The 14,698-nt window shown below is 53.2% G+C and overlaps 1 protein-coding gene across 1 annotated transcript in view; it reads right to left on the reverse strand.

The window, feature by feature from the left end:
* Positions 1-1,141: 1,141 nt before the first annotated feature.
* Positions 1,142-14,698, reverse strand: part of ALS2CL (ALS2 C-terminal like) — a 24,006-nt gene continuing 10,449 nt past the window's right edge. The window contains exons 10-25 of the mRNA XM_007951784.1: positions 12,549-12,614; positions 12,005-12,103; positions 11,744-11,905; positions 10,803-10,914; positions 9,486-9,563; positions 8,331-8,461; positions 6,924-7,097; positions 6,672-6,768; positions 6,274-6,431; positions 5,675-5,743; positions 4,630-4,803; positions 3,403-3,445; positions 2,224-2,285; positions 1,971-2,120; positions 1,574-1,670; positions 1,142-1,222 (exon numbers count right to left, since the gene is read on the reverse strand). Of these exons, the coding sequence (XP_007949975.1) occupies positions 1,142-1,222; positions 1,574-1,670; positions 1,971-2,120; positions 2,224-2,285; positions 3,403-3,445; positions 4,630-4,803; positions 5,675-5,743; positions 6,274-6,431; positions 6,672-6,768; positions 6,924-7,097; positions 8,331-8,461; positions 9,486-9,563; positions 10,803-10,914; positions 11,744-11,905; positions 12,005-12,103; positions 12,549-12,614 (1,753 nt within the window). The remainder of the gene's footprint in view (positions 1,223-1,573; positions 1,671-1,970; positions 2,121-2,223; positions 2,286-3,402; positions 3,446-4,629; positions 4,804-5,674; positions 5,744-6,273; positions 6,432-6,671; positions 6,769-6,923; positions 7,098-8,330; positions 8,462-9,485; positions 9,564-10,802; positions 10,915-11,743; positions 11,906-12,004; positions 12,104-12,548; positions 12,615-14,698) is intronic.

Below are 14,698 nucleotides of genomic sequence, written 5' to 3' on the forward strand. Positions count from 1 at the left end.
TTTCTGAGGCAGTATCACTACAGAAGTAGATTGCCCAAACTTCCTTCTGAGGAGTGGCTGAGGGGTTTGAACAACCAGCCTTCTGGTTAGCAGTCAAATGCTTTAGGCACTACACCACTAGAGCTCCCAACTCCACACTAGGACCACTATTTCAGTAAAGTCTTCCCCTCCCCAGTATCTGAGCTCCCACAGGCCTTTGCTCTCACCTAGCAGGACCATGACCCAGAGATATTCCTTGGTCCAGGTCCCAGGTGAGCTCATGTGCATTGGTGGTCCTTCTCATACAGCTGTACAGAGGTCACAGTTGTGTGATTCATGTGCCACTCAGAGCTTGCTGGCAGCAAGTCAAGCAAGGTGGTTTTATTCCCCTCCCCACATGCACACTTGCTCCAGCACCACCGTTTACATCATGAATAAGTGGACAGCAGTTCAGGGACACCTTCCTTCTGATCCCCTCAACTGCTGGCCACCCCACAGACCAGGGTAGAGAGAACTCTTCTTGCCATACAGCCCTGGGAGCCCAGCTTGGCCGCAGGGCTGCTCAGGAGGGAGAGAAGTTCCCAGGAAATCAATCATGGGGAACAGACCCGATCAATAGGGTGGTATTAAGCAGCTTGGAGCCTTCTGACCAGGGGTAGAGAAACAGGGAACAAGGCTAACAATGACATGAGAATTTTAGTCACAGCTCAACAGACTGAGGTCAGACTTCTAGAGGGACTCCAGCATTTAACAAGATGGATAGAAGGTCTGTAAAAGTATAGACCACCCAGTCCACCATGTAACAGATGGTGATACTGAGGCCCAGAGAGGATCATTTACTTGGGAGCAAAGCTGAGGCAAGGAGGAGCCAGGGGCTCCTCACTTGCAGCCTGGGAGCTGCTGCAGGTCAAGGAGGTCACTTGAGACTGGACTAGTGGCCTAGGGAGTGGCAGGGAGAAGAGCAAATCACTAGCTCCAAGGCCATGGCCATGCCCATCACTCCTCACCCACAGTCAGGGCATCTCCTCCTAGAGCCGTCTCCAAGGGCCCATCCTGTCCTCTGCCCCTTGGGCGGTGCAGGGTCTGGCTGGGCCATGCTTGCTCCCCCAGGAAGTCCAGTGTGGCCCTTCTCAGCTCTGCAGTCTGTCTGGGAGAGGCCGAGTTACAAGGGTTCCCTGGAGTGCCAGCGGCTGGGCAAGCGGTGCAGCCTCATGTCTTCCTTCTGGATGTGCTCATAGCAGGACTGGTGGGAGAGAGACAAGGCTGGGGCCAGCAGATCTGGCCACTTCTGGTCAGGCACAAAGGCTCTGGGCCTAATACCTGGTGCACACATACACACGCTGCAGGCCTGAACAAAGCAGGCCTTCAACTCATCTTCAGTCACACGGTCTGCAAGGGAAGTGGGGCCTCCCCTCTTCTACTGTGTAGCCTCAGGATGCAGCCTGAGGACCCTGGGGTCCCAAGGGCCAATGCCTCTCCCTAGACCCTTTCAACAGGGCAGGATGAGGGTCTGGAGACACACATGAGTCTGTGAATGCAAGTGCCTCCTCCCATGATGGCATCTCTGCCTCAGCCCACTGCCTACATCCCTCACCTCCAGGGCCGTGAGCAGGAAGTCATACAGGCCTCCTGTGTGCATGGGGTCCATCATGTCCCGGATCAGGTGAATCTCAGCTCCTAGATGCTGGATTCTGGGCATCCTCCCCCCTCCAAGAGCATGAGGGAGAGAGGGAGAAAAGGGCCCATCAGCAACAGGGTGAGAGTCTAGGGAAGGAGCCCTGACCTGGGTGACTGGACCCTGGGTGTAGCCCCCACAGAAGCTGGAGGCCTCCCTCTCTGGGCCTCAGCTTCCCCTTGTGTCCCGTGTATGGCTGTCTCCATACACCCATCAGACTCCCAAGCCTATACTGGAAGGGAACAGGGAATGTAGGAAGAGCCCTTCCTGCAGCCCCACCTCCCTGACTCCAGCTCCCAGCCTGTAGGGGGCTCACCGGGCACGTGACACCACATAGATGAGCAGGGGCAGCAGGTCATCCATAGGCAGCTTGTGCTCCTGGCCCAGTACCCGTGACACAGTTGCCTCAATTTCCCCATATGTCTTCTCCAGCACCTCCAGCTTCTCCCGTGGGTCCACTGTGGTGCTGCAGAGGGTCAAGGCTCTGATCAAGGCTCTTGGGTTCAGTCCCAACCTGGGGCCCCGAACACTGCCACCTCCATCCCCACCTCCCCTGGGCATGGACTCACATGATCTTCTGCAGGCACTCAGTGGCTGACAGGAAGCACTTGTCCCTGACCAGGGAGTATCTCTGTGTGGTGAGGGGAGTGGGGTTGGATGGGGCCGTGGCCCCTCTAACCCTGTCACCCCTCTTTCCTGGGTCCCAGACTGGCCTTGAGCCCCTTGCTATCCACTCCTTCCTCATCACTTAGCTCAGGCCCTGCCAGCCAGAGCCAGGCCAGCCATACCTTCAGCACAGCCCTGGCCCTGATAATCAAGGGAAAGTCATAGCTCCAATATGACCCTCAGTTTACCCAAGTGTAAAATGAGGTATATGGTCTCCAGAAGGTGGTGGTGGTTGTTGTTATGTGCCGTCGAGTCGGACCCGACTCATAGCAACACCTCCTTGGGTTTCCGAGGCAGTATCACTACGGAAGTAGATTGCCCCGTCTTCCTTCCGAGGAGTGGCTGGTGGGTTTGAACCGTCAGCCTTCTGGTTAGCAGTCAAGTGTCTTAGCCACTATGCTACCAGAAGGTTGGGAGGATCAAAATGGATAAAGAAGATAACGATCCTAACAGCCAATGGTCACTGGGCATTGCCCTGTTCCAAGGGCCTACGTCAGTGGTTGTCAAACTTGAACACATCAGAATTTCCTGGAATGCGTGTTGGAACAGATTCCTTGGCCAACCTCCGAGTTTCCTTGGCCACTCTGAGCTCAGTGGGTCTGGGCTGGGCTAGGCCCAAGAATTTGCTCTTCTAATAGGGTCTCAGATGATGCTAATGCTGTACACTTTGAGAATCACTGCCTCAGGTACTGGCCCACATCACCCTCAGAACAACTCAATGAGGTAGTCGTAATATTGCCTCCCTTCTACCAGTGAGAAAACTGAGGCATGGTTACCAAGCAGCTTGCCCACCACTGTACACCCGGGAAAAGTGAAGCCTGCATGTGAGCTGGTCATTTTGGGCCATCAGCTGCACCCTGACCCATATGGGGAAGTCAGAACTACACAGAAGCCTGGAGCCTCTTCCCCTACCTCTGTCCCCACCCAGCTCCTCAGGGGCCTCTGGCCAGCAACTGTAAAGCAGGGGCTCCTTGGAAGCACTGTGCCATCTCTCAAGGTCAGGGGTCCCTGGCCAGTTGGAGGCCCAGCTCAGGGCTCAGGCTTCCCTCTCCCTGGGGCAGGTGATAGGCCTACCCTCTCACCTGATTGGTCGTCAGGGTGATGTCCTTGAGAGGCCACAGGTGCCTGAAATTAAGAGTGGGACAAGAAGCTCTGCTGGGACAAGTGGGCAAGGTCCGAGGTCAGAGGGAAATGCCCTGCGTCACTTGCCGCCCTGCAGCATTGCACACAAGAAAGGGGAAGGAGATGGGTCCACCATGGCACCCTTGAGTGTAGGCAGGGATGCTGGAGCTGAGGCATGAGGAGGCCGAAGGGATTCTTGGAGGAAGCAGCCCTCTATCTGGGCCCTGAGATGTGAGAGGGTGGGGCAGCACTCCAGGTCAGGGGGGCCCTGCAAAGTCACTGGTGATCAGGCCAGAGAGTGAGAGCTGAGGGGACTGGACTCCATTTCAGAGGCAATGGGGAGCCAGCATAGGTTGGTGCACAGGCAGAGACAGGCCATCACAACTTAAAAACACTGCAGCAGCTGCAGTGTGTCAAGGACACGGAGAGGGGAGCAGGAAGCCAGCGTGGAGGAGGCAGCACCCAGTGGTTGCGTGGGGAGGGAAGAAGCCCGGGAGGCTGCTGGCAGCTGGCAAATGGGCAGATGCAGAAACATTCACCAAGATGGGAAAGGAAACAGGGTTTGAGAGGGTGGGTGGAAAGCACCATCACTCGGTACAAGGGAGACGTGATGTGGGAGGTGTGAGACTGGCATCACTCCTGGCATCCATCCATCAGAGAAGCACTAAGTAAAGGAGGCCCTGGAGTACGGTGAACACCCACCTGACTTTTTATGGGACTATCCCTCCCTTTCTTTTGGGAGCCCTCCCCAGCCCCATTCTCAGTCCAAGAGCCCAGAGCAGGCGACCTTGCCTAGCCTAGCAGTAGATATTGAGGCAGCCCTGGCCAATCCGAGCCACAGCCACATTTAAGGGCAGACTCAAGTCTCCTCTAGGGACTCAGCTGGAGCTGTTGGGAAGGAAGTGCCAGTTCCCTATGGAGGCAGCTGAGGACGGAGATAGCTAGCTCTGAGGGGATGGCATAAACCTTGAGTGGTAAGTGCCATACTTGTCACTACAAGAGGGAGCCAGAGAAAGACTAACAGAGAAAGGTGCTTCTCTTTGTCATGTGTTTGAGCACCTAGATTCAGCCTCACCTGAATACATAACCCCTAGTACGTGAACCAATTCACTCCACCCGCCTTTTGTGCTGAAGACAGTCTGAGTTGAGCCAAGCTTGACTAACATGGGGAAGGGACAGGGTCTTACTTTTGCACATCCAGGAACTCCAGCAGCTTGGTGTCAGGGAATAGGCTCAGGTTGGTGATGCCTTGGCTGTACAGACTGTCTTCCTTCTCATGAAGAAGCAGATAGAGAGTAAAGAGCTCCGGGTAGAAGCTTGGTAACACGAGGGGCAACACCAATCCATGCACCTGCAGGTCCCTGAGGGAGAGAGACCGTGACAGGGCACTGGAGTCAGCAGGGTAGGGTGTGGGGATCACTTCATGGGGCCATCCCTCAAGGAGCCCACAGAACCTCTCCTTCCACAACAGACAGTGTCCCTGCCTCACTAGAAAGCCCTCTGCAATGCCTGTTCTCATTCATTCATTCACTCATTCAATGAATGGCTGCCTCATTCTCTCACTTGACCTTCAGAACCAATACAGCAGGTGGGGCAGGATTTTGATGTCCAGGGCCCTGATAAAAAGGTGATTTGCAGCAAAGCTCTCAGTAGCCATTCCAAGCTTGTTTTGTCCCCTAGTTTGCTGTGCTTTTTAGGATTCCAGAGGGAAGTTCTCCCTAATGTCTAACCCCATCTTGTATGCCCCTGCAAAGCAGTGACAGAAAGGCCTCTTAGACAAAGAGCATCTCTGGGCCCGGAACCTGAAGGCAAATTTCAGCATTCAGTCTCAGGGTCTGGGGAGCTGACTTAATGGGCTGCCTAACTCCTGATCTCTCTGTGTGACCTCAGGTGCATCCCTGTCAGGCCTCAGTTTCCCCATCTGTGTGCAGGGGAGAAAGAGAGTGCCTAGGGGAGCTACTCACTTCATGCACATGACAGATAAGGTTGGGATGACACAGAGTACAGCTGCATTCTGCACTCTGGGACAGTGCCCCCTCCTCAGTTACTCGTGGGACAGGAGTCATGGTTTGTTCTGACTGACAAATGGTCCATGAACAATGTTTGGCTAATAGCAAGAACTTCCCCAATGCTGCCCCCAGAAGCACCCCTTTTCCCTGAGGTACAAGACCTCCCTGGAACTAATCCAGGCTGCACCTGGGGAGAGAATCCCGTGAGAGTCTCTATAGGCACCTTGTTTCTGTATCTTCATCCTTCTCCAGGGCCTGGCCCTTTCGCTGTAAGGCAACCTGCAGCAGACCCCTGAAACCAACAAGAGAGGGATGGAGTGGCTGTCACGTCCCACAGAACTGGGATGTGCAACCTGTCAGTCACCAAAGGCAAGGCCACGTGGACCTGGCTGCTCAGCACATGGAACATGGGGACTGCAGGGTCTAGCCTCTCAAACCACAGCAGTGAGAAGGCTGGAACTTCAGGGTGTCAGCATGGAAGTCCTGGAATCCCAGCAAGACAGGAGCTGTAGCATCGAGGGTTCTTATCTATAATGTGGTTGATGGAACCACAGCTCAGCCCAGGGCTGAGATGGGGTATGAGTCCCAGCCAGGGTTTAGCCAGCAGTGGGGACAGAGTTCCCTTGGACTCTAGGTGAAGGCTGCAGTCTGATCCTGTGTATCACCTCCCCACAGGGACCAACCAACTCTCTGGTTCTTTGTCACTTCAGACCACTCCCACCTGAGGCTCCAGGCAGAACTGACACTTGGAAAGGGGAGATCCTTTCTCCCACCCCACAAGGTCACAGGGTGGCAGTTGTCCCCATGTTTCACCAGGCTCACCTGTAGGCAGCCCAGAGCTCCTGGGCATGCTGTTTCACCTCTTCCTGAGCCAATCCCTGCAAGTGCTTATTGGCCCCGACACCTGCATATGTGGCCTGGAAGGTCATCATCAGTGTCTGAAGCAGCTTTCCCAGGGGGTGCAGAGAGTTGCTCAGGGCCTGGCCAGAGTAGAGGCAATGAATGAAGAGACACTCAGCACTGGGGCTAAGAGCACAGCATGCTCAGACAGGACTCCAAGACTGGCCCCATTTCATTGATGACAACACTGAGGCCCTCTGAGGAGAAGGGGTCCACAGGCCTGTCTCCTCCCGTCAGCATCCTGCTGTAAGAAATAGGGGCCTTTCCCCTCCGGGTGACAGTGAGAATGGGCTTCTCCCCCATGACCCCAGAGCCCTCACCTTCCTGAGGTATTGCTGCAGGGCCTTGGGCTCCCGGTGCTGCAGTAGCTCCTCCAAGATGTCTTCAATACTATTCATGCCATCTTCAGGGTGGGTCCTGGGCACCACACATACACACACACGTTCCTCACCCACGTCTGGGCCCAGACCCTCCCCTTCCAGAAATGCTTTCTCCCAGGCCCATTCTGACCCATAGTAAACCCAACACCCTCTGGAAGCCCTCATGGAGGCACATGTACGACCAGGCCTCACCTCTCACAGCACAGGTACTCCTGGGACTTGCGCAGCTCCTTGGAACTTTGCACATGGAAGCCCAGCAGGGCCTCCTCCAGGTCCCCAGGGCAGCCAGCTTGCACAAAGTCCTGGAAAGGGCCATAGATGCCCTGCCAGCGGCTCTCCACAGGGAAGGCACCCAGGCCCAGCTGCCTGTGATGGAGATGCAGCTGAAGTGGGTAGGACCCAGTCAGAGCCTTAGAGGGGCAGCAGTACTGACCTGGCCCAAAGTCTGGGCCAGGGAAGGGTAATGGATTGAGGGATGTAGATGGGGTTGACCTCAAAGGCTCCAGGAGGAGAAAGGAGAGGCAGACAGTAACAGAGAGAATCTACAAAGAGATGGAGAAGAATGATAGGGACACACAGAGCCCTGGAAAGACGGACACACAAAAGCAGGCAGACCTGCAGAGCTGGAGCCCTAAGTTCAGACAGTGGTATGTGGCCAGCGCCTAAAGCCTGGATTCCTCAGCCTCAAGCCCTACTCCACCCTTCCACCACATCCAGTTCCTTCCACAGCTTGACTTACCTGGCCACCAGGCCCAGAGGTCTGGCTGTGTGTGGTGAGGCGACCTCACATAGTCCAATAGAGTACTGATCCTCCTCTGTCACACTCACAGATTACCCTACAAACTATACACCTCACCCAGGGCTAAGTGTGCCCCCCAGGGTTTGCCATCCACTCTTAGATCTTGTCTTTAGGGTGGAAAAAGCACAATGGATCAACATCTGAAAGGCTGCTTGCTAGAGAAATCAAAGCCCCACAAGAATCTGAAAGCCACATAGACACCCCCCTCAGTGCATACCAAGTCTTCCTCAACACTCATGGCAAGTCATCACTGGAACCACAGTTCTCCAAGGAAGAACTGTGTCTCCATGGGAAAAGAAGTCTGCTCCCTCTCCAATCCCCCATGACAGTGATGGTGCTGCCACTTAGCAAGTTTCCTTCTTCTCTTTGGCTGACAGGGAACTCAGAGCCAAGCTAATGCTCAATTATAACTGTTGTTGAGCTTATCTACATCTCTCTTTTAAGCTCAAGTAGCACTTCTCTTTTCTATTTAATTCTTATTTGTTTATTTTGCAAGTTTGCCTTGTACTCTTCCTAGAAAAAAGCAGAATCTAAGCAAAGTCTAACAAATAGGATTTTTCTCAAGTTCTATGGCATGGGAATTATCTCCACGCAGCCCTTGACTCCAGGATTCAGTCTCTGATTGGATGCTGTGTGCCCTGGACTCTCTGAACCCACTAATGTGCTAAGAGGAGTCTCAGAGCAGAGTCTAATGAGGTCTCTGCTGAGACCTGACTCCACTGGGGTGGAAACATAGACATACATAGACGCATCCCCAGACTGGCTCCGGGATGCTGGAGCCAGATGGGCCAGGTTCTCACCTCTTACAGGTACTTCTTGGGTCCGGTGGGAGGGCAGATGTGTCCAGCACACCCTGTGTCTGCAGTCCTTTCCCTGCCCCACTTCCAAAGGAGCCCTCCAGGGTGAAGCCATTAGGGAAAGTGACCTTGCCCTAGACACCAGGACAGGGAAGCAAGTATGTCTATCTGCACACCCATGTATCTGTCCAGCTGCCATTCTATCCAGCCATGACAGGTTGCCTGGCCTCACATCCATAGATGCTAGGGACCAATGGATGGGCTTCCCCCCTAGCGACCCCCACTAGGTTTCCAAGGCTGTAAATCTTCGTGGAAGTAGACTTCCCCATCTTCCTTCCATGGAGCAGCTGGTGGATTTGAACCACTGACCTTCTGGTTAGCTGCCAATGTCTTATCCACTATGCCACCAGAGCTCCTTGCCCTATCCCAAGGGGCTCAAAATCTTCCATCCCCTTAGAAGCCCTCACCACCAACAGCTGGGCCCGCTGCCCAGAGCCTCATCTCTGAGGTGGAAGAGGAAGAGAGTAAGGGAAAAGGTGAGAGGAGGGGGCCCATGGGTCAGAGTGGAAGGACCACCCATGTGGGGCTAGGTGGTGGCGGAGGTAAGTCCAGAGGCAGGCATATCATTTGTACTGAGGGAGGGACAATTCCTTGCTTCATAGGCTGTCCCATGAATAACATTCTGGTCTCTGCCCCTTAGATATCAGTCATGCCCCCCAGACATTATGAAACCAAAACAGTCCCCATATTTCCATAAGCCCCCACAAGGGGCATAGCTGACTTCTACTGGATCAGCTTGGGTAGGAATATATTAGAAGGCAGTGACTTCGGGAAACCTGCCCAGGCACCAGTGGATGGGTATTCCAAATTAAAGGACCAGTGTGGGAAATAAAGCCAGGAGAGCACCAGTGCACACTGGGCACATGCAAGCCCGCCTGTCTACTCTAGGTCTGCTCTAGGGTCAAATGGCAACTCTGCAGCAGGAGCCATCACTTTACTCTGCCACACACACACACCTTTGGATGTGGTGGAGTAGAGAAGCCCTCCCCTGACTTCTCCATCCCCTGCCCACATCTGTAGCCTGGGTCCAATGGGGGTGATCACAGACCCCAGCAAAGGGCTTGACAGAGTGTAGAGTGGGGTCTCAGTGGCTCTCACCTTCCCCACGAGGCTCAGGTCCCTGGTAAAGGTGCCCTCATAGAGGGAGTCATCTTCAGAGAGGAGGACCCCTGGGCCCTACAGGAGAAAGAGGAGTGGTGGGTTAGGAAAGACCAGGAGATTAGGGGTGGGAAGGGGACAGCAGGAAAATGGAAGACAGGCATTGACTCACAGGCAGAGGGGTCCTGAGTCCTGGCCTACCCCCCAGGACTGTGCCTAGGTGGGATGTCAGCTCTTGGCCCTCTGGGCACCAGTCCCATGAAGTTCATCCCTGGCCCCCCTAAACTATACCCTCAGCTCTGGTTCCTCACCCCCAGTGACCTCTCTCAGGGAGCTCTTGAGAGGCCCTTCCCATCCACTGATGGCTCAGGAAATGCTAGGTTTTTCCTGAACCATTTCTGCTTCCCTGTCACTGACTCTGGGGATGGTGGCACTGACTAGGCTCCCTTGCTGCATTGGCTGCCAGGAAGCTCAGAGCGAAATGGGATGCAATTCATATTTGAGTCATTTTTGAATCTATACTCTGTGTTTATTCTCATTGCTTCTTCCTCTTTCCTTGCAGGCCTCCTTCAATCCTTTCCAAAAGAAAGTGGCATATAAACAAACAAGCCATAGTAACAATACAGCCATCAGGCCAGAGCCCCACTATGCTCCAAGCACCTGGTGGGGTGGCTGGGATAGAAGGCTAGAACTCTCAGGCTCAGGGCACTGGGCTAGAGTCTGAGCTCTGCTGCTCAGAAATTGTGTGGCACTGGGCAGGTTCTTTGGACCTCACATTTGTAATCCATATACTAGGGACAATGACATCAACCTGTAGGGCTACACGAGATCACACGGGAGGCTTAGCCCCAATCCAGCCATGAACTGAGGGGTTTATAAATGGGTCAGCTTGGGTAGCAACATACTGGAAGACAATGACTCCAGATACATCTGCCCAGGCACTGATGTGGGTGTGCAGGTCCAAACTAGGGGACCAATGGGGGAGGCGTGGTCAGGAGACCACCAGCACTCACTGGACCTTGGCCAGTGTATCTCTACGTAATTTAGTCTTAGTATTTCATTGAGGCTTTATAATTACTATTATTCTGAATTAGGAATTGGGAAACCGAGGCTGGGAGGGATAGGGACTTAGCCAAAGCCAGGGTATATGGGTGGCAGAGCTAGATTCCTGCTCAGGTTTCATCTTCCCCAGCACCCACCCCAGACTGGCCTCAGCTCAGCTTCAGGGCCCCAGAGAAGAAAAACTTCAGAATTTCAGCCCAGTTTCGTGTACAAGGAGAGGGACAGCTCAGGACACACACAGGGCATCCCACTCACCACCATCTTGTCTGCCTGGAAGGAGCCCTGGTAGCAGACGCCTGCTTGGGTGACCACAACCCCCAGGCCATGGCGCTGGTCAGCCTGCCACATGCCGATATAGCGCTCACCCCTGGGGCAGAAGGGAAAGTGGCCAGAGTTGGATCATTCCCATGTGCCTACTGGCATGGGGTGTGGGGTGCAGGGCAGATAAGGAGCAGTGACACATTTGAACCCACTAAACTCAGACGTGGGGCAAGTATGGTCAAGACTCCCAAGGGGAATAGAAGGTGGAGGAGGGCACCCTGGGAGGCTTCCTGGGGGAAGTGGCACGAAGGACAATTGGAATGGGAGTGCAATATACGCATGGGCAAAGCCATGGAGATAAGAGTGAAAGACACATGTAGGGACATTTGGTGGTCCAGAAAAGCTGGAGGAGTGCACAGCCACACTATAGGGATAAGGTCAGAGGAGTAGGTGAGGCCTTGAACACCAGACCAAGGATCTGGGCTTTGTCCTATGGCCCGGAGAGCCTGGAAGGGCTGAAATCCTTAGATGGGTCTGATTAGGGCTCAGAATCATGAGAAGGGGCCAGAGTACAGGGGGAGTCCTGTACTCAGGAAGGGCCAGTGCTCCCTCAGCACGAATGAGGGAGTGGACAGGAAGAGAGAGACTGAAGAGAGACTCTGGGGGACAAACAGTTGGCCCATGTACCTCAGGAAGCCTGTGGCACATATCTGAGACAACATGGTCTGTGAGGGTTCTGTCTGCCTCTCAGGCCCCCAGGATACGACCCTGTCTCCCTAGACCATAGGGCAAGCCATGCCCCCTCAAAGCCCAGGGCAAGAAATATCCTTTTAGACCCTAAGTCCAGGCATGCCCCAGCATCCCCCAAGGCAAGGTGTGCCCCTCAGACCCTCAGGGCAAGGCTGTGACCGCTCTGTCCTAAGGGTGGTGCTCACCTGTCTCTGTCCTCCTCAATGCCATAGCCACTCCTCTGGCCCTGCTCCCAGTGGCCCGTGTACTTGCAGGGATGGGAGGCCTGCAGGGCACTCTCTAGGACACCAAATCCATGCCGTAGGCCTGCCTGGAAGTAGCCCTTGTACACCACATCGGTGCTGTACCTGGAGAGAGTCAAGACAGCCAGTCCTGCCTCACAGAACTTGGCCCAGAAGACGTGCCCATCCCAGGAACCCCCCTACTCAGGCCAAAGGGTCACTTACTCACAGATGCCGTAGCCACACATGCTGCCTTCCCTCCAGTGGCACTTGTAACAATCGAACTTGTCCTCAGTGGCCTGGGGCACCAGGCAGATGCCAAAGCTGACCAAGTTTGGTAGGGCAGGGTGGGAAGTCAGTACCGGGGTCATTTCCCTGACCTGATATGCCCTGTCACACCTCCTTCTCCAATGCTACCAGAGTATCCCTGCCTCCAAGGAGCCTTCTCAAAGGGAAGAGTTCCAAAGACACTCAGACCCTCTCTTCTTCCCTTGGGTCCCTCTCAGGACACCTCCTCCCTCCATCCTGCCCCCATGACCTAAGGAGCACCTTCCGTTCCTGTACCACTCCCTCCATGACCTTGAGCTAAGACCCATCCCCTACTCAGGGTCTCTGTTTCCCCTTTTGTGCAATGAGGGGGGGCTGAACCAGAAAGTCTCTAAATTCCTACTTGCACTGAGGTTTGGGAATTTAGGATGGGACCAGGTTGGTGACTAACCTCTCTCCTGCCCACAGCACACACCCCAGCAGCAGCCCCAGTCAGCCTTACCCATGTTCCAGGCCCTGGCAGAAATTCCCCACATGATTCCGCCCATCTGGCCACTTCAGGGTTCCCCTAGAACACAGACAAGTCCATGGGCATCAGGCCTCCACACACACAAGGACCCCAGCCAGCTTAGTCACAGACCTCCCTAAGCCCCAGGTGCCATGTGGAGTAGACTCCTTTCCCTCCACCAAGTCCTCTTGTCTGAGCCTTAAGCCCCCAACAGAAAGCCCTTCTTTATTCCTGGCACAACTGCTCCAGTAGCCTTGTGAGACACACCCACCATACTCCATAGGGAGAGCCCTGGAAACATCCAGGTTCCCTTTCCCCTTTGACCAACAGGTAGCTCAAGCTAAACCTCAAGTTCAAGCCAAATGCTGGCCAGTGGGGTTTCTATCATTCTCCTCCCCTCTGATACAGCTTTGTTTTTTGTGTCTTTTTGTCCATAAGCCTTCTCAAGTTCTTTGAAGTAGGTAAAGTATTAGAAACTTAAAAGTATACTTAAGAGTGTAGCCTTGGCAAGTTTCTTCTGCTCTCTGGGCCTTGGTTTCCCCAGCTGTAGCATGGAGTGGAGTCGTGTGTTTTCTAAAGGCCTACCTGCTTTGCGGTGGTCACACAGACCTGCCATTGAGGCTAGGCTTACCCTCTAACCTGCCCTGAGACCCTGGGCAAGTCACGCCAGTCCCTGAGCCTCAGCTTCTACATCTGCAAAATGAGATGACAACACTCTCCCGGAGCATCCTTGTGAGGATCAGTGGAGACAGACTGTGTGCAAACAATTTCCATCACCACCAGACAATGCTATGCAGTTATAGAATTATTCCCTATCATCATAAAAATGGAATGATACCTGCAGGCCTGTCACCTGATGTTTGCCCCATGTGCCCTAGTTCCCCATCATCAAAACTAATATTTGGCAGAACTGGATAGTGCCAGGCTAACGTTACTGAAGGTTTTGATCAAAGATTCTATAGAAGAATCTTGATCAAAAGGGGGGATGGGTGTAGAACAAAATTTCAAATTTTCATAGAATCCAGAATCTTAGATCCACTGAGCACTGGATGAATTCCCAAAACTATTGCCCTGAGATAATCTTTAAACTTTAAACCAAAAATATCCCCTGAAGTCTTCTTTAAACCAAACAATGGTTTAGCTAAATTAGTAAAGAATGTCTGCCTTAATAACATACTACACAAAAACACTATTCTACATACTACTTTGGTGAGTAGCAATTGGGGTTTAAAAGTTTGCAAGTGGCCATCTAGACACAACAATTAGTCTCTCCTCGTCCAGAGCAAAGAAGAATGAAGAAAACCAAAGACACATGGAAACAATTAGTCCAAGGGACTAGTAGACCATGCAAACCTCAGCCTACATGACCATGAGACCAGAAGAATTAGATGTTACCTGACTACCACTTTCAACCACTCGGAAAGAGATCAGTATAGGAGATCCTGGATAGAGTGAGAGAAAAAGTGGATCAAAACTCAAAATCATGAAAAAGATCAGGCTTACTGGTCTGATACAGACTGGTAAAACCCCAAGACTATGGCCCCTAGTCACCCTCCATGCCTGGAATTGAACTCACTTTCATAGCTTCCAGCCTAACAATGTTGTTGTTAGGTGCCATCGAGTCATCTCTGATTCTTAGTGACCTTATGCACAACAGAACAAAACACTGCCCGGTCCTGTGCCATCCTCACAATCCTTGCTATACCTGAGCCCATTGTTGCAGCCATTGTGTCAATCCATCTTGTTGAGGGCCTTTCCCTTTTTCATTGACCCTCCACTTTACCAAGCATGATATCCTTCTCCAGGGAGTGGTTCCTTCTGACAACATGACCAAAGTAGATAAGATGAAGTGTGGCCATTGCTACTCTCAAGGAGCATTCCAGCTGCACTTCCTCCAGGACAGATTTTTAGTTCTTTCAGCAGTCCATGGCACCCTCAGCATTCTTTACCAACACTACAACTCAAAAAGCCTCAACTCTTCTTCAGTCTTCCTTATTCATTGTCCAGCTCTCACATGCATGTTGTTGTTGTTGTTGTTGTTGTTAAGTGCCATCGAGTCATTTCCGACTCATAGCGACCCCATGCACAGCAGAAAGAAACACTGCCCAATCCCGCGCCAGCCCCACAATCCCTGCTATACTTGA

Source organism: Orycteropus afer, unplaced genomic scaffold (assembly GCF_000298275.1).
Source record: "Orycteropus afer afer isolate SDZICR_OR568_19922 unplaced genomic scaffold, OryAfe1.0 scaffold00311, whole genome shotgun sequence".
Taxonomy (NCBI): Eukaryota; Metazoa; Chordata; class Mammalia; order Tubulidentata; family Orycteropodidae; genus Orycteropus; species Orycteropus afer.